Source organism: Scomber japonicus, chromosome 16 (assembly GCF_027409825.1).
Source record: "Scomber japonicus isolate fScoJap1 chromosome 16, fScoJap1.pri, whole genome shotgun sequence".
Lineage (NCBI taxonomy): Eukaryota > Metazoa > Chordata > Actinopteri > Scombriformes > Scombridae > Scomber > Scomber japonicus.
The window spans coordinates 3,685,286-3,711,141 of record NC_070593.1 but is presented as its reverse complement, the minus strand read 5'-3'; the positions used below and the strand labels follow the sequence as shown (position 1 = coordinate 3,711,141).

Genomic DNA, 25,856 nt, shown 5'->3' with positions numbered 1-25,856 from the left:
GAAATATTAAATATTTAGACCAATCAGAAAAACACATAGAGAATCAGAAGAGGAAGAGAGAGGCTTTAAACTTTACTGTCAGGAGGACATTTATATTGTATCCATACAGTTCAGATATAAATGTCTTTGCCATGTGAAACCTTTATAGCTTGACTTTATTATTACTAATGATACTGTATCTGTATACCATTTCTACTCTATACTACTGTATCTACTGTACATGGAAGCATTTTAAATTTAAACTCTCCAAAAATATCCATCATCTTATCTCTCTCATGGATATATAATAATTATTAATGGCATAAAAATCAAACTATTAATGTTATAAAAACTGTTTCTGAATATCTGGCAACGCTTTATTATGACAGCATGTTGTATATTAAGGAAATATGTATAACAAGCCATCACATGTTCCTGCACGTAGGAGGAAATGGTTTCATTAACCTGAATTAACTCACAAAGGAATTTACTGTGTATAAAGTTTTATACTATGTAAGATAAAAAAAAGGTATTTAAACTTATAATAGAAATGTAGAATTATCGAATAAGCCAAAAAAAAAACTAAATATGTTTGGTAATCTTTAAGTCAGTAAGTTTTTCTGGTAACAGGTGAGTTTCTGTCTCTCTGGTTTTGGGTCATGTGACTAATTATAGCCTTCCCAAGCTAAATGTGCCTGTTAATGATCATTAGACTCACTGTTTGAGATAGGAAGAATAAACTTTTAGCTCCTCTGGACTTATTCTCCAACATGTTATAAGTCATTTCTAGGAGCTTATTCCATGCTTAAATCATTTTTATTCTTATAGAGAGGTCAGAGGTCAGAGGTCAGAGGTCAGAGACACGACTCACCTTTGCCAGCTGAGCGTTGACCCAGTTGGTGAAGGTCCTTTTCTGAATCTGTACTTGTTCCACTGTTGAAGAAGAAGAAGAAGAAGAAGAAGAAGAAGTAGAAGAAGAAGAAGAAGACGAAGAAGAAGAAGAAACACAGGATGTTAATTAAACTCATAATATCACACACACACAAACAGTAAATCACACATTTAGTTTTTCATTTTGTTTGTATTGTCTGCAGCAGAAGAGATGGATCAACTTCCTGGACTGCTAATATTATCATTAACAGTATGTGTTGCTATATATCTGTTTAATGGAGAAATTTAAAGAGTATTATACTGATTTAGCATTGCATGATCAAAAAAAAGGGATCAAAATTGATGCTGAAGAATTTCTCTTTTTTTATATCTCACAGTCTTGTCATTAGCTGGTGCCTACATTACCCACAATGCAATTAGACCAGCTAGAGTTCAGGCTGAAAATCTGATGTTTTACCCTCATCTACAAAAGTGTGGCATCTTCTCATCTTTTTAACTCCACACTTTCAGATTTTTCTTCATTTTCAAACTTGTAGTCTCAAACCCAACTGACTCTGAAGCCTCAAGTGACATCATTTGAGGAAGTCCACAACACCTGTGAACACACTCAGTGGAGTTCACCATGATATCAAAACAAACACTGTCCACTCCAGAAAAATGACAGCTGAGGTGTTGTGTGCAAGAAGCTAAAAATAACTAATAAACTAACCTGAATATATTTTGTCAGTGTTTACACTGTAGTTAGCTTCCTTAGCTTCTAAGCTAAGCTAACATTTGCTAACTTTCTTATAGAGCTGTGCCTTAACACTGTAGTTAGCTTCCTTAGCGCCTAAGCTAAGCTAACATTTGCTAACTTTCTTATAGAGCTGTGCCTTAACACTGTAGTTAGCTTCCTTAGCGCCTAAGCTAAGCTAACATTTGCTAACTTTTCTATAGAGCTGTGCCACACTGTAGTTAGCTTCCTTAGCTTCTAAGCTAAGCTAACATTTGCTAACTTTTCTATAGAGCTGTGCCTTAACATTGCTGTGCCTATGTGACTGAACAGTGGATTTTCATGCTGTATTCAGGTACATATTTTTGTTGTGTATTTATTTATCATAATTTATTAATGAATAGTGCCAGTATGAGAGGATTGAGCTCATGGTAGCTTACATGAAGCACAGCGTTACATTAAATCTGTCAAAATAACGTAATTCAGTGACACAGCTATCATGATATTATGTCCGACTATATTACAGAAAGTGGTGACTGCATTGCACTCACTTTAATGTGTCAAATTGTTTATATTTTGTCAGTGTTTACATTGTAGTTAGCTTCCTTAGCGCCTAAGCTAGGCTAACATTTGCTAACTTTTCTATAGAGCTGTGCCTCAACACTGTAGTTAGCTTCCTTAGCTCCTAAGCTAAGCTAACTTTTGCTAACTTTTCTATAGAGCTGTGCCTTAACATTGCTGTGCCTACGTGACTGAACAGTGGATTTTCATGCTGTATTTAGGCAATAAACGGTCAAAAGTCGAAGAGTGTCGGTCCATACTTCACATAACACAACGCAGACTGAAGGAGACTGAACAACAGTTACACAAGAAGCTAAAAATAACTAATAAGCTAATCTGAATTCTGGCTTCAACACTAGCAACTACAGTCATAAGTCAGCATTGTTTTATAGATGACCACAAACTTTCCTTCACAATTTGTTTTACTGATGAAACCAGACGTTTAGAGTTAAAATATAATATAGGATTTCCTTATTAGTTATTTAAGTATGAAGCACTACCTGCTTTACAGGAAACATACTGTAGTCTGTGATGCATAAAACTGGGAGTGGTAGTAATTTTCACACAAATACATGGCATGATTTTCCAACCCAAACATACTTTCTTAAGTCCTTATGAGGGTAAAACATTATTTCTGTGCAGGGTGATAAACTTACAAACAACCTGATGACAGATGTGAAATGAGGCAAGTGTTTATTACCCAGCTGTGGGCCACAAAATACTCCAGAAGATACTCATTTAAACAGCAGGATTTTACAGGAACAAAGGGTTTTGTGCAGCTATTGTGAAATTAGCCCGCGCGTTTATGAAGTAATAACTTTGCCCTTTAAAAGCTGGTTGCTATTATGACAGCTAACACCCAGTTGGGTTTGGTCAGTCACTCCGGAAACTTTTGGGTATAATAATCACAAACACAAGTATTTGGTTTGAGCGTTGCCTGAACAAGCAGAGAGCCTCGGTGTCGTAATGAGATGGCACAGAAAATAATTCAACATAAACAGAGCTGCAACACAGAAACCTTCAAAATAAAACACACAACCAAGCTTCATATAGAGAATTTTTTTAAACTAAAGCACTTGCAGTAGATTTGAAAGGAGTCTAATAGAGAGAAGCTGCAACCTTCCCTGCTGGTTAATGTCTTGAAATTGGAGATTTAACTAATAGAAACAACAAATGCATATTGAAAATGCATTTAAATATATTGTTAACACATTTATCCAAACAGGCAAAGTGACTATTTCCCCCACATTTTGAAATATACACTGTCCTGTTGTGCTATATTTGTCTCCTGACAGCTGCCACCTGTAAAAATATGTAAGTACATGAATGTAAAGAAGGGAGTTACTGACACAGAGCAGACATTTGCATTTAAAGGAAAACTATAATTACGTATATGCATGAATGTATTATTATAATGATGTGCTACAGGTTGCAGAAAGCTTTTAAAGCATCCAGCACAATCAAAAACAGGCTTCGTCATAACTCACCACAGTAAACCTCAATGAAGTCACTCAGGTCTGTGACAGTAAGAATGTCACATATAATCCAGTCCTCATCTTCCATTATATTCATAATTTTAAATTCCCGACTCAGCAAGAGTTTTTCCCCCTGGTTCCACTGCAAACTACCTTAAAATACCCTTAAAAAGTGGATTACTTCACAATACTTTATCTCTTCAACAGGCCTAAGGTTACTGTAAGTTGCTCAGTGCAAAAAAGGTTCAACACTATTTATGAGGTAGGATAGCTTTCTTCAAAACCTGCCTCATCCTTTATAACTTAAATACTTAAACTAAGGCCCGGTTTGATCTTTACTTTCCCAGTTCAATGCATTAGCTCCAAATCCTCAACACTAGCAGCCCATTCTCCTCCATGCTGAGCTCCAGCCTTCCTTCCAGCAGTCTGCCTGGTCCTCTGAGATGCATGGACGGACAGTTTACAGCCTGACTTAATATGTTTAACAGCAGGTCACCTCTGGCTTCGGTTCACATGCAGTCTAATCTTAATCATAGGGAGCTTGTGATGACTGCGATGACTCATCTTGTTATAATTAATCAGATATCCCGAACAAAGATACAGACAAGGAAGACAACAAAACTCTCTAAAAGATGCTTTAAATCTGGAGGACAGATGCACTGTGATTTGTGATCTTCAGACCAACGAAAGAGCAAAACAGTGATGAGCATCGTGTTTTTAGGGATTCCTGACTGGCAGATGAAGAGGATGAAGAAACCGGAGAGCTGTGACACACTTGAGGGTTTGCCAAAAGAATTATTTTAAATAAACTACCTTCGTCAACGCAATCACAGCGGTGTTCACAGTGCTGCCATTTTAGTAACTACTGTATATAAGTACCTGAAAATGTATTCCTGCTATCTCAATAACAGGGTTCATTAAAAAAACATAAATAATTGCAATTTATAAAAGAACAAGATGTAAATTAAAAGATGTTTTCCAATAAATGTTTCAGAGATGTCCAACAGAGCTAAAATTGGTCAAATTGACCCTGTCTGTTTGACAGTTCCTGCCTTCCTTCCTTCTTTCCTTCCTTCCTTCCATCGGTCTTTCCTCCCTCCCTGCCTCCTTCTCTCTTTCTTTCTTTCCTTTCTCTTTCCTTCCTTCCTTCATCCCTCCCTTCATTCCTCTGTCCTTCTTTCTTTCATTCCTCCCTTCCTATTTTCCTTTTTCTTTCCCTTCCCTCCTTCATTCTTTCCTCACTCCGTCCTTCCTTCTTTCCTCCCTCCGTCCTTCCTTTCCTTCCTTCTTTACTTTCCTCCCTTCCTTCCTCCTATCCTTCCTTCCTTCCTCCCTTCTTCCTCCCTTCCTCCTTTCCTCCCTTCCTTCTTCCTCCCTTCCTTCCTCCTATCCTTCCTTCCTTCCTCCTTTCCTCCATTCCTTCCTCCTGTCCTTCCTTCCTTCCTTCTTCCTCCCTTCCTTCTTCCTCCCTCCTTTCCGTCCTCCTTTCCTCCCTTCTTTCCTCCCTTCCTTTCTTCCTTCCTTCCTTGACACGAGGACAACAGGAGGGTTAAACAAGTGACTATCAAATGTCTTTAACTTCATTTGTTTGATCCATATCATAGTTAAACAGTCCAAAAGCATCATACTGACAGATAGAACAGTGTAATAATGACATGAATGTGTGGTTGAAACCATTTAGAAGTGAGAGGAGAGAGATTACATGCACAAATTTGATGAGATCAGTAGGTTCAAAGACTTCAAATCCCTAAACCACATTTTACCTTTGCTCATGCTATCTTTCTAATGATTTGTTTTCTGTAGTCTATAATGGACACGATTCAACTTGTTGGTGGCCAGCTTGGATTAAAATTCTTATGGATTTCTCAATAGTCAGCCGATAGCTACATTAAACGGAAAATTTCAGGATTGTAGCCACTGAGAAACTGGGCGGTTCTCAACTAATGATGGTTTTCAGGTGAAATGATGTGTAGCACCTTCTGGCGTTCGCCCCTGGCTTGTCAGCTGAGCTTTGTGAAACCAAATGCTGCTGTAGTACACAGGTGGAAATGCCTATTAACCCTCCTGTTCCCACACATCTCCAACAGCAGATAAGGGGGGAGTAAGCAGTGAAAAAGCAGACAGGGCTTCAACTTCTCTCACTAACTCTCCTGACATAATTATTTATGTCATATTTCATGTGAACAGCCAAGTACAACATGACTGCCTTCCTGGAGAGACTGTCTGAAAATAGGCAGTGTTATCCCCGACTTTCCACTTTGAGTGACGCACTTTGGAAACAACTATAAACAAAGTTGATTTCCAACGTGGTCGGACAACACGTTTCAACCCGTTCTAGGTTACCATCAATCAAGCTTAACCTCAACAAAAATATAAAAGACTGATGTTTTATGTGTGGTTCTCACTATTGGGAAAGAGTTTGTGTTTAGCTAGCTAACAAATTATATTTTGATTTTCTTTAGGTAATAAATTACTAACATGCTAGCCAACCTAGTATTTGTTTAGTAACCACAACCATCTTGTTAACATGGTTATTGGTCTTATCCAAGTCATAGTAAAAGATAGTAATCCCAAACATTAACATTGCTAAATAAGCTTGCTAGCCTATTTTCATCCAAGCTAATGAAATCTGAAGTCTTTGTTTTTAACTAACAGGCTTTATTGTGATAGCTAACTAAATATATTTTAGTAAGTTAGCTAGCGTTACTATCGCTTTAGTTAACTACCACCATCTTGTTACCATGGTTATTGGTCTTATCCAAGTCATAGTAAAAGATAGTAATCCCAAACATTAACATTGCTAAATAAACTTGCTAGCCTATTTTCATCAAGCTAATGAAATCTGAAGTCTCTGTTTTTAACTAACAGGCTTTATTGTGATAGCTAACTAAATATATTTTATTAAGTTAGCTAGCGTTACTATCGCTTTAGTTAACTACCACCATCTTGTTACCATGGTTACTGGTCTTATCCAAGTCATAGTAAAAGATGGTAATCCCAAACATTAACATTGCTAAATAAGCTTGCTAGCCTATTTTCATCCAAGCTAATGAAATCTGAAGACTTTGTTGGCTGTTATTATGATAGCTAACTAAATACATTTTGGTTTTCTTTAGGTAATAAATTACTAACGTGCTAGTCAACCTAGTATTTGTTTAGTAACCACAACCATCTTGTTACCATGGTTACTGGTCTTATAGTCGTAGTAAACGATACAAATGTATTGTAAGTATGTATGTAACATTTTTAAAAGCCTGCTAGCCCATTTCTAGCCTAGTTACTGAAATCTGAAAGTTTTTGTGTTTAGCTATCAGGCTACTAGCATGATAGATAACTAGCTACATTTTGGTTTTCTTTAGATAATAAACTTCTAATAGCTTCTAATAGCTTCTTAGATAACCTAGTATCTGTATTGTTAAGTACCACTATGTTGTTAGCATGGCTAGTGGTCTTATACTAGTATGTAAACATAGCTAGCTAAGTCTGCTAGCAAACACAAAACTTATTAAGGAACTAGTTGCTTTTAGTTTGAGATCTGTTCCAACTAATGTCTGAAGTAATAAAACATTAGACTGGCAGCTGGTGGGGACTTTCCTGTTCACTTTGATGTAAACCTTCACACAGTGGCTCCATACAGTATGTACAGACATGTATTATCTTAAATGTCACAGCAGCCTTCAGGGCAATCCTCCATTCAGTGTTTCATCAACATCAAATGCAGGTACAGTCTGGATAGGAGACTTTCCCCCCTCCAAGAGTGATTCATATACAACATATATATATATCAATTTATGCTCACTAATGTTCATTTAAAACTTAAAGTGAGACAAGTTGAGGAAGTTGAACAGTGAAGCTTGTACTTATTGATTCACTAGAGCAAAACTGCAGGTGAAGTTATAAATCATGACTCATTCACTACTTATTGTTTGCTTAGTAGCCTGTTTCCAACCCTACTCTGAGAACAACTGATTTTTAGACAATATGCATTTAAGAAAACTTGAGTGATATTGACACCTTCACTACTTTCTTATTTGGTCTATGTATAAACAGTCATAGTTGAGCAGCCCACCTGGGATAACCTGTGACGATATTATATCTATCGTAGTGTTTTCCATTACTTTGTTCTGTACCAATAGAAGTCAATGACAAATAATATAAACTCACCCATGATGGGATTCAGCAGGTAATGTTACCAGATCAGCAAACTCACTTGCTGCACATCACTTTAAACCAAAATGTCTTTTTCCTGTAAGCACATGGTTTATTCCTCTGACTGCTGTAAATCCATGATTGCAAGTGAAAGAGATGTTGAGAAAAAAAAACGGATTAAGTTTGAGAATATTCTTGTCAAACCAGCTAACATTTCCAGCCTGAAGGGAAAGCAGGTGAGTTCAGCTCCACCTCTTTTAAATCTGACTCACTGAGGTTTCAGGCCTGTCCAAACAAGACCTGTAAAAAGCGAGTCCTCCAGCAGCCTCCTGGGTACTTTATGCAGCAAAAAAGCGGGACAAAAAAAAGTGTGTCAAAGTGTGTGAAAATACTGGACCATTTATTTGACCTACATTTATCCAAATTACCCACTAAAGCATCAATGAAGAAGAGGAGAATGGGAGATGCTGGGTAGATCTCATATTTAACAATGCTATATGTTTTTATTTGCTATTACTGTTTGCATACAAATAAACTGGAGGAAGGATGGAAGGAAGGAAGGGAGCAAAGAAGGAAGGAAGGAATGCGGAAGGAAAGGAGTAAGGAGGGACGGAGGAAAAGAGGAAGGAAGGAAGGAGAGAAGGCAGGAAGGATGGAAGGAAGGAGAGAAAGAAGGAATAAAGGAAGGATGGAAGGAAGAAAGGAAGGATGGAAGGAAGGAAGGAAGGAAGGAAGGAAGGAGCGAAAGAAGGAATGAAGGAAGGAAGGAAGGAAGGAATGTGGAAGGAAAGGAGTAAGGAGGGACTGAGGAAAAGAGGAAGGAAGGAAGGAAGGAAGGAAGGAAAGAAGGGAGCAAAGAAGGAATGAAGGAATGCGGAAGGAAAGGAGTAAGGAGGGACAGAGGAAAAGAGGAAGGAAGGAAGGAGAGAAGGAAGGAAGTTAGGAAGGAAGGAAAGAAGGGAGCAAAGAAGGAAGGAAGGAATGCGGAAGGAAAGGAGTAAGGAGGGACGGAGGAAAAGAGGAAGGAAGGAAGGAGAGAAGGAAGGAAGGAAGGAAGGCAGGAAGGACGGACGGACGGACAGACGGAAGGAAGGAAGGATATTTAACTAAATCTGTAGTGTAATCTGTAATATTACTTTGCTTAGTAATCTAAGAAAACAGGAATGTTACGAATACCTGTCAATAAGTAATAAATGTTTAAATAAAGTTTTATTGAAGATTATTGAAGATTATTGACTAACTGAAGCCACAGACTGGATATAAAGATGGTGCATTGGTGCCGTATTTGAGTTGCTGCTTGAAGTCAACACCGTCTTTTCCATTTGGAGTCAGGGACGGTTTTAGCTGTTCTAAATTAGGGTGGGCTGGTAGAAATAATAGGTGGGCAACATTTGGCCATAGGTAGCTCAGAGGTCAGAGAAGTGGAGGAGTAGCCCCGAAGGTTGCCTGTTTGAATCTCTGGCCAGATGGCAGAAAAGAAAACCTGGCAAAGTGACAGCTGGCAACGGGAGAGTTGTGAGATTCAATATCAGATGCAAGCTTCTGCCATTGTGTCCTCAGGCCTCTCCGGCTGATGGATGTGTGTTTGTGTACAGGGTGTCTGTGTCATGAGTTAATGGGCGATTAATAAAGTAGTGTTCTTCTCTCATTTCAAAAATAATTTGAAGCAGAGAAACTGAGAGGTATAGTGAAGTAGCATTTCTAACTTTGCTGCTACCCTAAAAACTCATTCAATCAGATTTTAACATTAAATTAACATGATTTAAAACAACAATAAGATTTAAACCCTAACCTAGTGAGACTTTTCATAATAGCCAATATTTACAAAAGCAGAGGGTAGTCTTATTCAAACTCAAACAGAAACGTGACAGAGAAAACAACTACCCCCCCCCCCACACACACACTTTGTGAGGTTGATCCAACAACACCCTGTAAATCCATCTATGCAGTATATCAGCCATATATTAATTTCCATCCATCTATCCATCGTTCAGTCTCCTTTCACTTGGCACAAATTCTAACAAATTCATCTATGTCTGAAATATGAGTTATTGATTTCTCATGTGCCAAAATCACCAAGGAAGGAAGGAAGGAAGGAAGGAAGGAAGGTAGGAATGAGGGAGGGAGGGAGGGAGGGAGGGAGAAAGGAAAAGAGGAAGGGAGAAAGGAAGGAAAGAAGAAGGGAGGAAGGAAGGAAGGAAGAAAGAAAGGAAGGAGGCAAGGAAAGAGGGAGGGAGGGAGGGAGGGAGGAAGGAAGGAAGGAAGGAGGGAAGGAGGGACAGAAGGAAGGAAGAAAGGGGGATGGAAGAAGGAAAGAAGGAAGGAAGGAAGGAAGGAAGGAAAGAAGGAAGGAGGGAATGAAGGTAGGAATGAGGGAGGGAGGGAGAAAGGAAAAGAGGAAGGGAGGAAGGAAGGAAAGAAGAAGGGAGGAAGGAAGGAAGAAAGAAAGGAAGGAGGCAAGGAAAGAAGGAGGGAGGAAGGAAGGAACAAAGAAAGGAAGGAGGCAAGGAAAGAAGGAGGGAGGGAGGGAGGGAGGAAGGAAGGAAGGAAGGAAGGGGGACGGAAGTAGGAAGGAAGGAAGGAAGGAGGGAAGGAAGGAAGGAGGGAGGAGGGAAAAGAGGAAGGGAGGGAAGAAAAACAGTCAAAACAGACGGGGTCAATTTGACCCGGGAGGACGACACGAAGGTTAATGTAATTATCGGGAAGAAATTCACTTGATGCTGAAAACAAACCAACTACCAGGACTGTTACATACTGTTAATGCAGCAGAGGGAAAGCTTCCTATATACTCCTACAGGAGAGAAGGAAGGAAGGAAGGAAGCAAAGAAGGAAGGAAGGAATGCAGAAGGAAAGGAGTAAGGAAGGATGGAAGAAAAGAGGAAGGAAGAAAGGAAGGAAAAGTGTCATGTTTCGGACGCACATCATCTGCCGCAGTGCCAGCAAGCACCTGCAGAGGGCGCTATAAGGTGACTCTAAGACTATAAAATGCAACAGATTTGGTTAGACTGGATACGGTTGCCATGACGTCTACAGTACATTCCTGACATGCCTCTGTAAAGGATGCTGAGCAGGGATGTTTTTTGGGGTGATGGTGAGATCATCAGGATCTGTATGCACAACACTTTTTATTTGGGTTCATTGATTCATTGATTTTACTTCTTCTTCTGCGCCCAGTGGGGAAAGTTCACAGTTGTCATAGCAACACCCATCGTCGTCCTCAGACACTGTGTGCGGCGTACAGGTCTGCTTCAAAGTTTTGTGTGTTTGTGCCTGAACATGACGAGAGGAAGGGACTGTGGAGGAAGGCTGTAGGCTGCTCACCCAGTCAGAAGTTAGAAATGGTATACTGGTATTTTATGTGCTAGTTTTCCATTTGATGAACAAAAACTTGGTTGGTAATATGCACATTTAACCACTTCTGACCTTTTTTTTGGACTTTCAGGACTAGGGAGTACAGGGCTGCACACTTAGGATAAGGTTTAGTACTTTAGCTAAATTGGGTACAAATGGCAGGTGTCGCTATCAAGTGACATTAAACTTGGTCAAATATTGTAACAATAGTCTGTCAGTGTGAGTCCTGGAGCCGGGGAGAGCAGCAGGTGAGCTAACTGTCAATCACAGCTGTCAATCAACACCCACACAGCAGCAGTGTTGCCAACTCCTCAGTAAGGAAAGTAGCTATTGGCTGTCCTAAAAGCCGCTAGAAGTCACTAAATGACGTCATCGTCTAATTTGCATAATCATCATGTGCATGTTATTGTAATGGACGCTGTAGGAGAGAGGGATAACGTCTGGGGAGAGACAAAAAGTGAGTTAAAAAACCCTAAATATGTTAAGAACTACAAATGAGCTTTCTTATGTTGATTCTTGGTTTGTTTGTTTTTTAAAATGTAAATACATGTTGATATTTATTGTTAAATGTTAGAATATCAAATTGAATCAAAAGGCTGTTATGCAGGGTGGATGCGGAGGGGTTTGGGGTGTTGGTCTCCTCTCTGGTCTGACTGCAGCTGTGTGAGGCTACTGTGAACCTGACCGCCTGTGAGTGCTTTGGGACGGGGGAGGGGCTCACGGCAGCACCCACTACTCATTGACGACAGCAACGATATGTGCTTCCACTTCAGAGTCTCCAATAACACCAGAAAAAGTCGCTAGATTTTTCGCTAGTCGCTTTTGAGGAAAAAAGTCGCTATGAGGGTTTGGAAAGTCGCCAGATTTAGCGAGAAAGTCGCCAAGTTGGCAACACTGCACAGCAGACATGGAAGCTACTATACGTCTTCAAATCTTATTAAAAGACGCAAAAAAATCCAAAATGATCACCAGCACACTTATTAGCATGAATTTAGAAATTGAGACTATAATGACTTATTGAAAAAAATGACTGTATTTCTAGAGGTGTGTTTAAATGGTTATGCTATTGTGAGATTCCTAAGGTTAAGATCCAATGATGCCAAACTGGCCACTTGTCTTCTGTTTGACACACTGTATCAGATTTTTTTTCCTTCTACCCTGTAAATTTTCAAGCATGTTACCATCCAGAATAATCAGATAGTTATTACGCAACAAGTAATGTATTGACTTCGAAGGGCTTAACGAGTGAAGTTACACACAGCTATTATACACAGCGGCTATTGGTGGCATGTTAAGATGCTTCAGCCCCAAGATGTGAGCTTGGAAACCTTTAGAAAGACTTGCTTGAAGATATCTGACTGGCTTTATGTTTCTTTTTAATCCACTTCTTAAGACTCATATTTATTCTTTACATTATTATTTTTTGTATGTTTGTTTGTTTCATCTTCATTACATTTCCACTTTAAGCTATCTGCCTGTTTGAAGACAGTAAACCTCCCTACTATAATACAACAACAAAGTAAATCATGTAAGCCTGCTTAAAAACATGACATACACCCAACACACACACACACACACACACACACACACACACACACACACACACAGTATGAGCTATTTTCAGTGACATTCCTTCATCATTACCTCATCAAATGTACACAGAAAAAGAAAAAAAAAGACTTTCCCAGTCTTATTTAACCCTCCTGTTGTGTTCGAGTAAAGGAAAGAAGGCAGGGAGGACAGAAGGAAGGAAGGAACGACAAGAAGGAAGAAAGGGGGATGGAGGACAGAAGGAAGGAAGGGAGGAAAGGAAATAAGGAAGGATGGAGGAAAGAAGTAAGTAAGGAAGGAAGGTCGGAGGGAGGGAGGGAGGAAAGAAGGACAGGAAAGAAGGAAGGAAGGAAGGACAAAGGAAAGAAGTAAGGAAGGAAAGAAGTTAGGGTGGAGGAAGGACAAAAGAAGGAAGAAAGGGAGATGGAGGAAGGGAAGAAAGAGAAGAAGGAAAGAAAGAGAGAAGGAGAGAGGAAGCACAGATGGAAGGACGGAAGGAAGGAAGGAGGGAAGGAAGGAAGGAAAGAAGGAACTGTCAAAACAGATGGGTAAATTTGACCCGGGAGCACGACAGGAAGGTTAACATTAACAAGCTGGCTTGTCAGAGGGGCGTTGAGCTTACATCATCTGTTCAGCTGGAAATGACATATCAGGAATAGAATTTACAAGGCTTCAATAAAAACACCATGTTCTTAATGTGGGAAGGAAATGTGGAGAGTGATGTGCTAAAAATAGCTGAATGCAAAAAAACTTCCAGTGATAGTCCCGAAAAACAAGGAGAAGACAAGAAGTGAGGTGAGAACAAGAAATGAGGGGGGAGGGGGGAGGGGGGGGGGGGAATATGGGCAAGAGTTGCTGCTGTAACATCCTGAAACAATATATGAGGTGCAAGAATGGGTAAGAAAAGAGGTGAATGAGGACAGAGAGAGATGAAGAGAAAAGAAGAGAAGAAAACGAGAGGCAGTGCTGCAGTGTATTACGAAGGAACGACAGGTTCCTTCATACCTCCCTTCCTTCCTTCCTTGCTTCCTCCCTTCTTTCCTTTCTTCCTTCCTCCCTCTTTTTCTCCCTCCCTCCTTACTCCTTTCCTTCCGCATTCCTTCCTTTCTTCTTTGCTCCCTTCCTTCCTTCTTTCTTTCCTTCCCTCCTTTCCTTCCTTCCTTCTTTCCTTCCTTCCTCTTTTACTCCCTCCCTCCTTACTCCTTTCCTTCCGCTTTCCTTCCTTCTTTGCTCCCTTCCTCCCTTCCTTCCTACCTCCCATCTTTCCATTCCTTCCTTCCTTCCTTTCTTCCTTCCTTTATTTCCTTCCTTCCTTCCTTCCTTTATTTCCTTCCTTCCTTCCTTCCTTCCTTCTCTCCTTACTACATTCCTTCCGCATTCCTTCCGTCCTTCCTTCCTTCCCTTCCTCCCTTCCTCCTGTCCTTCCTTCATACCTCCCTTCCTTCCTTCCTTGCTTCCACCCTTCTTTCCTTTCTTCCTTCCTTCCTTCCTCCCTCTTTTTCTCCCTCCCTCCATACTCCTTTCCTTCCGCATTCCTTCCTTCCTTCTTTGCTCCTTTCCTTCCTTCCTTCCTTCCCTTCCTCCCTTCCTTCTTTCCTTCCTTCCTTCCACCTTTCCTTCCCTTCCTCCCTCCCTTCTTTCCTTACTCCATTCCTTCCTTCCTTCCTTCCTTCCGTCCGTCCTTCCTTCCTTTCCTCCTGTCCTTCCTTCCTTCCTGCTGCTCAAGTGCAAACCCGAAGGTCAGCCATTACTCACATGCTCTCACAGCTAATGTTCAGCATGTCTGTTTGATAAATGACTGAAATGATGAATCAGTTATGAATATATTATTATTGCCAATGAACCCAAAAAAATAAAAAAAAGCATTGTTTTGGGCTCTGATCCATAAAAATAGATCATGTCTCATTTTAAAATCAGATGCTTCATAGCACCAATATATCATAATAGTCAAAATAAGGTGACACACCCATTTTAAAGTCACGTCTATAAAGAGCTATAGTCATATATCTTGTAGTAGACGGAGGGAGAAAACGATCAAGTGACAGCCTCAGTGCATCACAGCTTTCCTCCAAATGTTTCAAAACGCCCTGAGAGACAGCGAGTTGATGAGCGAGCAGCGTTTATTATCTCCTCCACCCTCCCACTCGCTCCCACTCGCTCCCTCTGGATTGCTTTTTTGCAATATGACTCATGCCTCTCAGTGAATGGGGAGGGGTGTGAGGGGTTGTGAGGGGTTGTGGGGGTTGGGGTTGGGGGGGGGGGGGTAGTTTCAACAGAATAAACCAAGCATGACCTCAAGAAAAAAAGAAAAAAAAAGTGACGAAAGTGAAACAGGACGTAGCCAGCAGCGGACTGAGACGAAATCATCAAACTGCTCCCCTGAGTGAGACGAATAACTGAGGCTTAATAGTTATTATGTTTCCACGGTAACGGAGATAAAACACCAAAATCAAGACGTGAGGCTTTTTTTCTTTTTACACTTGTATGACCTCAGACTTCTCTCACGGTGAGAACAATGAGCCTCCACTCACAGAATAGTTTCTCTTTACTCTGATCTGTAAAGCGCTTTGCAGTCGTAAGAACATAAAACTAATATTCAACCATTTGAAGTATTAAACACTCCTTTGTCAGCATTTCTTCATCATTAAACCTGCAAAAATGGTGTTGAAGCTAAGTAACAAACCACAGTCAGTCACAAACACTGCGCTGTAATGCTTGCTGGCAGTAAGGAGACACTGACCCTGGAGCAGCAGGTGGACGTTGTCGATGTCCAAGGGGAGGGTGCTCCTCTCCACCACATCATCACCGTAGTATACGTCTGACGACATACTTTCTCATCCGCAGCCTCCCGGCAGCATCGCACCACTCTGGAAGATAGAGAGAAAACATCAATGTTAGGGTCGTTCAGTGAAGACTAAAAGTTTAAAAATAATGGAGTAAAGGTGACATATCATGATCATTTCCAGGTCTATACTAATATTATGGCTCTATATGCAGGAAGGAAGGAAGGAAGGAAGGAAGGAAGGAAGGGAGCAAAGAAGGGAGGAAAGAAGGGAGGAAGGAATGATAGAAGGAAGGAATGAATTAGTAAGGAGGGATTGAGGAAAAGAGGAAGGAAGTAAAGAGAGGAGGAATGGAGGGAGGAAAGGAAGAGGGAAGGAAGAAAGGAAGGAAGGAAGGCAGTGAGGACAGAAGGAAGGAAGGAATGAGGAAGGAAGGAAGGAAGGAAGGAAGGAAGGAAGGATTGAGGACGGAAAGGAAGAGGGAAGGAAGGAAGGAAGGCAGTGAGGACAGAAGGAAGTGAGGAAAGAAAGGTGGAAGGAAGGAAGGAAGGAAGGAAGGAAGGAATGAGGAAGGAAAGGAGTAAGGAGGGAGGGAGGAAAAGAGGAAGGAAGTAGAGAGGGAAGGAAGGAAGGAAGGAAGGAAGGCAGTGAGGAAAGAAGGAAGGAAGGAATGAGGAAGGAAGGAAGGAAGGAATGAGGACGGAAAGGAAGAGGGAAGGAAGGCAGGAAGGCAGTGAGGAAAGAAGGAAGGAATGAGGAAAGAAGGAATGAGGAAAGAAGGAAGGAAGGAAGGAAGGAAGGAAGGAATGAGGACGGAAAGGAAGAGGGAAGGAAGGAAGGAAGGCAGTGAGGAAAGAAGGAAGGAAGGAAGAAGGAAGGAAGGAATGAGGAAAGAAGGAAGGAAGGAAGGAAGGAAGGAAGGAAGGAGGACGGAAGGAAGGAATGAGGAAGGAAAGGAGTAAGAAGGGAGGGAGGGAGGGAGGAAAAGAGGAAGGAGGTAAGGATAAATGACTGAAATGATGAATCATAACATAAACTCATCTTTATGTTCAGCAAAGGCAGATGATGACAGATATAAAGTCTTTTCCTGCATTGACTCTCTATGTTTCAGTGTCGGCCATAATTCTGATTTATGACGTGACAATGCTGCGGATGCTGTGGTTAAGGTCTGCTTAGGTTCAGGCACATAAACCAGTCGGTCAGGGAAAGATCATGAATTTGTCGTCAGAAAAACAGCTGCTATGTCCTGACATCTCGCTGTCAGATGAAACTGGAGGCGGGTAGGCGGGTCTCAAGGTGGTCTCTAACAGTGCTCTCTGCTGCTTTGATGCTTTGATGCTTTTCCAACTTTCCATCTAATCTAAGTTTCTAGTCAACCGCTCTGCCCCTCCTCCTCCTGCTGATAAGAAAGTGAGCTCATGTAAACTGTGTAAATGTTGATATGAAATGTTTGAAACAGTATTGAAACCAGGCGGGGAGTTCTGGTCCTCTGAAATGAGGCCAACCAGGAAGTAACTTAGAACTGCATTCTATCAAAAGGCCACCAGGGGGCGACCGTCTCTATACAAGTCAATGGAGAATTCACCAACTTCTCACTTGATTTCTAACCTCAGTAAACGTTTTCAAAATGTGGTTATGGTCTCAATCGCTAGTTTAAAGCCTTCTTCAATGCAGTATGATGTTCATTTGGGACATTTTGGCCTCCCTGATTTTATATGTGACGATAAAGCAGGGTATGCATTAGGGCGTGGCTACGTCCTGATTGACAGGTTGATTGACCAATGTCCTCGAGATCCAGCCCTCGCAACCATAGCAACCTCCCCGCTCCACCCCATGGCTCCGCCTCATGCCCATATAAGTAGAATCCGTGTTTTTATTTTCCCAGCATGCACCTGAAATTTTCAAGATGGCGCTGCCTAGATTCGAAACTATTGGCTTCAGAGCAGCAGTCCACAAACCAATGGGTGACGTCACGGATGTTAGGTCCATTTCTTTTATACAGTGTATGATTGAAACATAGAGATTCAACATATCTGTGGTTTGCAGAAATGTACAATACAATACCATCATTTATTCTGGTGACTGAGCTGCAACTTCAGTGTCAGAAACAGCCCAAAAAAACATGTGGCAGACATTGGTAAACTGCTTTGAAAGGTGAGAAAAGAAGAAAGTCACAGTGGAACAAACAGACACACAGAAAAGAAAAAGCCAACTGAAGACGCAACAACAGCCAATAACTCAACAATCCAGCAGGAAACACCTTAAGAGTGGGAGTCATTCATGTTTAATAGAGCAATGAAACACTGTCCTGTCAGTTTACGCTGAAAGCTGCATGAAGGGTGCTGTGTCTTGTCTTGTTCCACCTCGCCCTGGGTTAGGAATAAGTGAACTGAGAAAAATGTCTGACATTTAGACGTCTCTCCGAACACGCCTGCCTTAACAAATCACACCCTCAAAAAAAAAAAAAAAAAAAAAAAAGGTGTAAGGAGGGAGGGAGGAAAAGAGGAAGGAAGGAAGGGAGGAAGGGAGGAAAAGAGGAAGGAAGGGAGGAAAAAAAGGAGGAAGGAAATGTGGAAGGAAGGAAGGAAGGAAGGAAGGAAGGAAGGAAAGGAGGGAGGAAAGAAGGAAGGAAGGAAGGAAGGAAGGACAGGTGGAAGGAAGGAAGGAAGTGAGGAAAGAAGAAAGGGAGGAAGGAAAGGTGGAAGGAAGGAAGGAAAGAAGGGAGGAAAGAAGGAAGGAAGGAATGAGGAAGGAAGGAAGGAAGGAAGGAAGGAATGAGGAAGGAAAGGAGGAAAAGAGGAAGGAAGTAAGGAGAGAAGGAAGGGAGGAAAGGTGGAAGAAAGGAAGGAAGGAATGAGGAAGGAAGGAAGGAAGGAAGGAGGAAGGAAAGGAGGAAAAGAGGAAGGAAGTAAGGAGAGAAGGAAGGAATGAGGAAGGAAAGGAGGAAAAGAGGAAGGAATGAGGAAGGAAAGGAGTAAGAAGGGAGGGAGGGAGGGAGGAAAAGAGGAAGGAAGTAAGGAGAGAAGGAAGGGAGGAAGGAAGGAAGGAGAGAAGGAAGGGAGGAAGGAAGGAAGGAAGGAAGGAATGAAGAAGGAAAGGAGTAAGGAGGGACGGAGGGAGGAAAAGAGGAAGGAAGTAGGGAGAGAAGGAAGGGAGGAACGAAGGAAATCACACCCTCAAAATAAAAAAAAAAAAAAAGGTGCCTTTGATTCTAGCAGAGCGTCTTCCTCCGCTCTGATTGGCCGGCGTGACTGACAGCTTTAGAGGACGGACAGGTGAGCAGAGAGACTAAAATAAAACAGGTGTGAAATAGTGCAAGGCCTCAGCTGGATGTCACACAAGGGCAGCAGCTAGGAGACGTCTGTTTGTTTCCAACCTGCCAGCGACGTGGGATCTTATCATAATGGACAAATCAGACAACGTCATGACAACCACTTCCTGTCCCGCCCCCCTGTGGGAAACCCTACCTACCTACCTACCAAAGAAGAAGAAGAAGACTCCCTGTATGTAACACAAGAGCAGGAATGTTAAAAAGCCTAAAAGTTTAAAAATAATGGAGTAAAGGTGACATATCATGATCATTTCCAGGTCTATACTAATATTATGGCTCTATATGCAGGAAGGAAGGAAGGAAGGAAGGAAGGAAGGAAGGAAGGAAGGAAGGAAGGAAGGAAGGAAGGAAGGAAGGAAGGAAGGAAGGAAGGAAGGAAGGAAGCAAAGAAGGAAGGGAGCAAAGAAGGGAGGAAAGAAGGGAGGAAGGAATGATAGAAGGAAGGAATGATAGAAGGAAGGAAGGAATTAGTAAGGAGGGATTGAGGAAAAGAGGAAGGAAGTAAAGAGAGGAGGAATGGAGGGAGGAAAGGAAGAGGGAAGGAAGAAAGGAAGGAAGGAAGGCAGTGAGCTGGATGTCACACAAGGGCAGCAGCTAGTAGACGTCTGTTTGTTTCCAACCTGCCAGCGAGGTGGGATTTTATCATAATGGACAAATCAGACGACGTCATGACAACCACTTCCTGTCCCGCCCCCCTGTGGGAAACCCTACCTACCTACCTACCAAAGAAGAAGAAGAAGACTCCCTGTATGTAACACAAGAGCAGGATTGTTAAAATGCCTAAAAGTTTAAAAATAATGGAGTAAAGGTGACATATCATGATCATTTCCAGGTCTATACTAATATTATGGCTCTATATGCAGGAAGGAAGGAAGGAAGGAAGGAAGGAAGGAAGGAAGGAAGCAAAGAAGGAAGGGAGCAAAGAAGGGAGGAAAGAAGGGAGGAAGGAATGATAGAAGGAAGGAATGATAGAAGGAAGGAAGGAATTAGTAAGGAGGGATTGAGGAAAAGAGGAAGGAAGTAAAGAGAGGAGGAATGGAGGGAGGAAAGGAAGAGGGAAGGAAGAAAGGAAGGAAGGAAGGCAGTGAGCTGGATGTCACACAAGGGCAGCAGCTAGTAGACGTCTGTTTTTTTCCAACCTGCCAGCGAGGTGGGATTTTATCATAATGGACAAATCAGACAACGTCATGACAACCACTTCCTGTCCCGCCCCCTTGTGGGAAACCCTACCTACCTACCTACCAAAGAAGAAGAAGAAGACTCCCTGTAACACAAGAGCAGGAATGTTAATCCAAGTCCTCTCCGCCTCTGGCTGACAGACTCGAGTCATTAAAGGTCAAAGCCGTTTATATTATCAGGCTAAAAGGATAAAGTTTAAACATCTTAAAGAGTTTAGCGAGGAAATATAAACTCAAAACTAGAAATTAATCATTGATTTGACTTTATTGAGTCTGATTTATGTATTTTATATACTTTGCATGTTTCATTTAGTGTCTAACAATGCAGCACAAATAATATAAATATCTTTCATTTCATTGTTTTGTATGTGTCAGTGTTGTTAATTAAAAAAATAAATATTGTAAATTAACATTAATATTCTCTTTTATTTTATTTTTATTATTTTATTTTAGTTATCTTAATAACTAATTACAATCATATATTCTGTTTTCAGGTTGACTCTGTACACATTTACAGCAGCAATAATATTAATTAATAAACCAACAAATAAATGAGTTTGCAAAATTCTTAAAACACACACACACACACACACACACACACACACACACACACACACACACACACACACACACACACACACAGGAACAGTATTGTGGAACCTACATGCTAATGCTGCACCTTACTATTTATACATCCATGTATTTATTTATCATTCCTTCCTCCTTCCTTCCTTCCTTCTTTCTTTCCTTCCTTCCTTATTTCCTCCCTTCCTTCCTTCCTTCCTTCTTTCCTCCGTCCTCCCTCCCTCCTCTCTTTCCTTCCTTCCTCTTTTCCTTTCTCCCGCCCTCGTCCCTTCCTTCTTTCCTTCCTTCCTCCCTCCTCTCTTTCCTTCCTTCCTCTTTTCCTTTCTCCCTCCCTCATCCCTCCCTTCCTTCCTTCCTTCCTTCCTTCTTTCTTTCTTTCCTTCCTTCCTTATGTCCTTCCTTCCTATCTTCCTTCCTTCTTTCCTCCATCCTCCCTCCCTCCTCTCTTTCCTTCCTTCCTCTTTTCCTTTCTCCCTCCCTCATCCCTTCCTTCCTTCCTTCCTTCCTTCCTCCTGTCTTTCCTTCCTTCCTCTTTTCCATTCTCCCTCCCTCATCCCTTCCTTCCTTCCTTCTTTCTTTCCTTCCTTCTTTCCTCCATCCTCCCTCCCTCCTCTCTTTCCTTCCTTCCTCTTTTCCTTTCTCCCTCCCTCATCCCTTCCTTCCTTCCTTCCTTCCTTCCTTCAAAACAAACAATCAATATAACTTTATGAGATTAAACAGCAGCTATTCATCAAATTGTTAAGACTCTCATTTAATGCATGAAGCTCTAAGTGGGTTAACACCTGGTCAGCTACAATAAAATGATCTATATATCTATCTATGTTTTATCTGCATCTGGATTCAGATCATGTTAGATGATCATGGGATGTGTCAGATGTTCTTATTCAAGTGCAGGAGTAAAAAAAATGCTGAGTCAGCTTCACAAAATGTTTAAAACTCCTGCTGATCAATATCAAACTGTTTCATGGAAATCCTTCCTGCAGTGTTTAACATTCCTGTCGTCCTCTGTTTTCCTCTCGTTCCTCCCTTCCTTCCTTCCTCTGTTCTTCTTTCCTTCCTTCCCCCTTCCTCTTTTATTTCCTTCCTTCCTTCCTTCTTTCTTCCGTCTCTCTCCTCTCTTTCCTTCCTTCCCCCTTCCTCTTTTCCTTTCTCCCACCCTCTTCCCTTCTATCCTTCCTTCCTTCCTTCCTTCCTTTCTTCCTTTCCTTCCTCCCTTCCTCTGTTCTTCTTTCCTTCCTTCCCCCTTCCTCCTTTCTTTCCTTCCTTCCTTCCTTCCTTCCTTCTTTCTTCCGTCTCTCCTCTCTTTCCTTCCTTCCCCCTTCCTCTTTTCCTTTCTCCCACCCTCTTCCCTTCTTTCCTTCCTTCCTTCCTTTCTTCATTTCCTTCCTCCCTTCCTCTGTTCTTCTTTCCTTCCTTCCCCCTTCCTCTTTTCTTTCCTTCCTTCCTTCCTTCTTTCCTTTCCCTCCCTCCCTCATCCCTTCCTTCCTTTCCTTTCCCTCCCTCCTTCCTCCCTTCCTTCCTTGACTCGAGGACAACAGAAGGGTTAAACATACTAACATACAAACAATCAATACAACTTTATGAAATGAAACAGCAGCTGTTCATCAAATTGTTAAGACTCTCATTTAACAACTAAACTGATCACAACAGGAAATGCATGAAGATCTAAATGACTTAACACCTGCTCAGCTTCAGCTACAGGTAAGTATCAGTCCTTCAGTCTACTGTATGTAACACCATCACCTCATAAACACACTTTAACTTTATTCAGTCAGCTTTCAGAAAAAGTTTACAACTGTCAGTGTAAATATATCGATAGAGCAGTTGGCCATTCGGTATTCACGTGCATCAAAATACGACCACGAAGCCGTATTTCTGAGTATTAGTCCAAGGTTAGTCTCATGGTTGCCGGGTCAACCTCCACACAAGAGAGCTGCAGCGATGACCCACGTGTGATTTCTAAAAACACGACGACAGAAGTGAACCACTGCCCTCTAACATTAATGTGGACACGTGGACACGCACTGAAATACAGTTACACTGAGAGGTATATGTGTGTGTGTGTGTGTGTGTGTGCGGAGGAGGGTGGAGGGGGCACGGTGGGAGGGGAGGGGAGGGGGGGGACCACTATAGCACGGCATTCGAGGTATCCCAACGCTTTATGTCAGCTGCAGGACGAATGAGCTGACTATTGGGGGGCATTTGGGGGTGGGGGGGTGGGGGCGGGGGGTTGAGAGAGTGCTGTATATAAAAACCAAGAGTCTGAAGTCAGACTCCTATAGAGAAAGTGACTGATGGGACTCAAACTGTTTGAGTTATGTGCAGGGAAAAAAAGAACTTTTAACAAGTCTTAATGATTGATAGAGATAAAGACAGCATGGTTATCCTCTATCAATCTTTCTTGGACGCTATTTTTATTGCTCAGTATTTCTTTTATTCTGTCTGTTACGAATTAAATCTACTGGAGAATGAATATAGAATGACACTATAAAGGCAATTATGACTTATTAAATCCTCTTTTTAGTAAATTTTGGAGTCATTGCCTTTGAGTCAGAGGTTCACGCCTCATAGTTTTGCATTTAATTGCATTGAATTCTTGCCTGTTGGTGTTATTGTTGTAATTATAGAGCACATTGCTATTATTATTATTTTTGACTCTTTTTGTTGCTTTATCTGATGTCACAGGCTGCAAATTCCAAAAAAGGACAATAATGACATAACTGAGTAATTATAAAAGAATAAGGGAAGGGGACAGACGAGAAGAAAAGAGCAAGAGAGAGTGAGAAGCATAAAAGGAGGGGAGAGAGAGGAAGTGTAGTGGAACAGATGTGAAGAGAAGGAGAGAAAGAGAGAAAGACAGACCAAAAGTGAGTGAGAGAAAGAAACACACACACACACAGACAGACAGACAGACACACACACACACACACACACACACACACAGAAGAAAGGTTTACAGTCTGAGGTTAAAGAAAGAGAAAGATAAAAGGAGGATAAGTGAGACAGAAACAGAAAGCGAGCTGGAGAGTTTCCCTGAGTCAAAGTCACAAGTCGCTCCGGTCAGCTCTAATTGTAGCAACGAGGCAAAGGGCAGTGAAACACATCGCACACCGCTGTGGAAAACACACGGGGAGGAGGAGGGGGAGGGGAGGAGGAGGGGGGGGGGCACGGGCGAGTTTGGATGCTTTCTTCAAATCTATTTATCAAGTAAAAGGTGCACAGAGGTTTATTACAGCAGCAGCAGCAGCAGCAGTGTGAGGATGCATTCAATCACTATCACACCTGAAAGCTGCAAACGTCTGTTTTGACTGTTCCTTCCTTCCTCCCTCCTTCTCTTTTTCTTTCCTCCTCATTACCTACCTTACTTCCTTCCTTCCTTCCTTCCTTTTTTCATCCCTCCCTCCCTCCTTCTCTCTCTTTCCTCCTCATTAACCTCCTTCTTTCCTCTGTCCTTCCTCCCTTCCTCCCTCCCTCCCTCCTACCTTCCTTCATTTCTCCCCCCTTCCTTATTTCCTCCCTTCCTTCCTTCCTTCTTTCATCCCTCCCTACCTCTTCTCTCTTTCCTCCTCATTAACCTCTTTCTTTCCTCTGTCCTTCCTCCCTTCCTCTTTTCCTTTCTCCCTCCCTCCTTCCTTCTTTCCTCCCTCCTTCCCTTCCTCCTACCTTCCTCCATCCTTTCCTTCCTTCTTCCTCCCTCCCTCCTTTCCTTCCTTCTCCCTCCCTCCCTTCCATCCTTCCTTCCTCCTTTCCTTCTTCTTCCCTCCCTTCCTTCCTTCTCCCTCCCTCCCTTCCATCCTTCCTCCCTTCCTTCCTTCTTCCTTCTTTCCTCCCTCCTTCCTTCTTTCCTCCCTCCTTCTCTCTTTCCTCCTCATTAACCTCCTTCTTTCCTGTCCTTCCTCCCTTCCTCTTTTCCTTTCTCCCTCCCTCCCTCCTACCTTCCTTCCTCCCTTCCTCCTTTCCTTCCTTCTCCTTCCCTCCCTCCCTTCTTCCCTTCCTTCCTCCTCCCTCCCTTCCTCCCTTGACTCGAGGACAACAGGAGGGTTAAACACTCAGTAGACTGACTCTTGGCCTTCATCATCATCGTCACACCTTCTATTAAAAACAGTCAAATCTCTTCCTGCAGCATCCTTTCTTAACATCCTGCACATGTCCAGATCTACATTTTCATTCTTGGTTCTTCCTCTTCCACTTTGCTTCTCTATCATTGGACCTACAGGACAAGCGCAGCAGCAACCTTAGCTGGCCCGAGCCGACTACTTCCAGTTTAACGGCTCAAAATCTGACAGTAAAACGAGTCATTTGATGGGATTTGTGACTTCCTGGGGGCCGTAAGACTTTGCCCTCTCTAGAGCCAGTGTTTGGTTTGTCTGCTCTGGGCTACCGTAGAAACATGGCGGCCTCGGTGGAAGAGGACCCGCTCCTTCTGTAGATATAAAGGCTCAGTCTAAGGTAACAAAAATACAATGATTCTTATTTTCAGGTGATTATACACTAGTACTAAAACCAACTTTATATTCAATTTCTGCCAAAGCACATTTCACTAGATGCTGTTAAATTCTGCACATTTGAATCTTTGTGTCGTCCTCATGGGTCAAATCGACCCCGTCTGTTTTGACTCTTCCTTCCTTACTCCTTTCCTTCCTTCCTTCTGTCCTTCCTTCCTTTCCTCCCTTCCTTTCTACCTCTTTTCATTCCTTCTTCCTTCTGTCCTTCCTTCCTTCCTCCCTCCTTCTTCCTTCCTCCCTTTCTTCCTCCCTCCCTTCCTTCCTTCCTTCATTCCTAGGCTCCTCCCTTCCTGCTTTCCTTACTTCCTTCCTTCCTTCCTTTCCTCCCTTCCTTTCTCCCTCCTTTCCTTCCTTCCTTCCTCCCTCTTTTCCTTCCTTCTTCCTTCCTTCCTTCTTCCACCCTTCCTTCCTTGACTCGAGGACAACAGGAGGGTTATAGAAACTAAGTAGGAGTTTCATTTTTATCACTTTTTGGAGGGTTGAAGGTTTAAGGGATATTATATTTGCAGAGAAAAAGCAGATCTCAGTGTAGTTTAAATTTCATGATAATGTCCAAAGAGGTCATCATATTGAAAATGAGTCCAATCTGACAGCAAGCCTGCAGAGTATTCATGAAAAGCGGACCTCTGCGTTATGTTTCCAGTCAAATGAAAGCTTGTTGTCATATCTTCCAGGGTGTGTCTGCAGCACTGACTCTAAAGATTTATTACCGAGGCTCACAGAGAGTACAAAGACCTGCTGGGAAACATTTAGAGATAGCTAATGAGAGTCTGTTGTTGCAGAGAGAGTCGTTGCATTGATGAAG

At 41.9% G+C, this 25,856-nt stretch overlaps 1 protein-coding gene across 1 annotated transcript in view; it reads right to left on the bottom strand.

Moving 5' to 3' along the window:
* syne2b (spectrin repeat containing, nuclear envelope 2b) overlaps nucleotides 1-15,497 on the bottom strand; it is a 203,614-nt gene extending 188,117 nt beyond the window's left edge. Inside the window, exons 1-2 of the mRNA XM_053336226.1 lie at nucleotides 15,410-15,497; nucleotides 851-912 (exon numbers count right to left, since the gene is read on the bottom strand). Coding sequence (XP_053192201.1) covers nucleotides 851-912; nucleotides 15,410-15,497 — 150 coding nt within the window. The remainder of the gene's footprint in view (nucleotides 1-850; nucleotides 913-15,409) is intronic.
* Nucleotides 15,498-25,856: the final 10,359 nt, after the last annotated feature.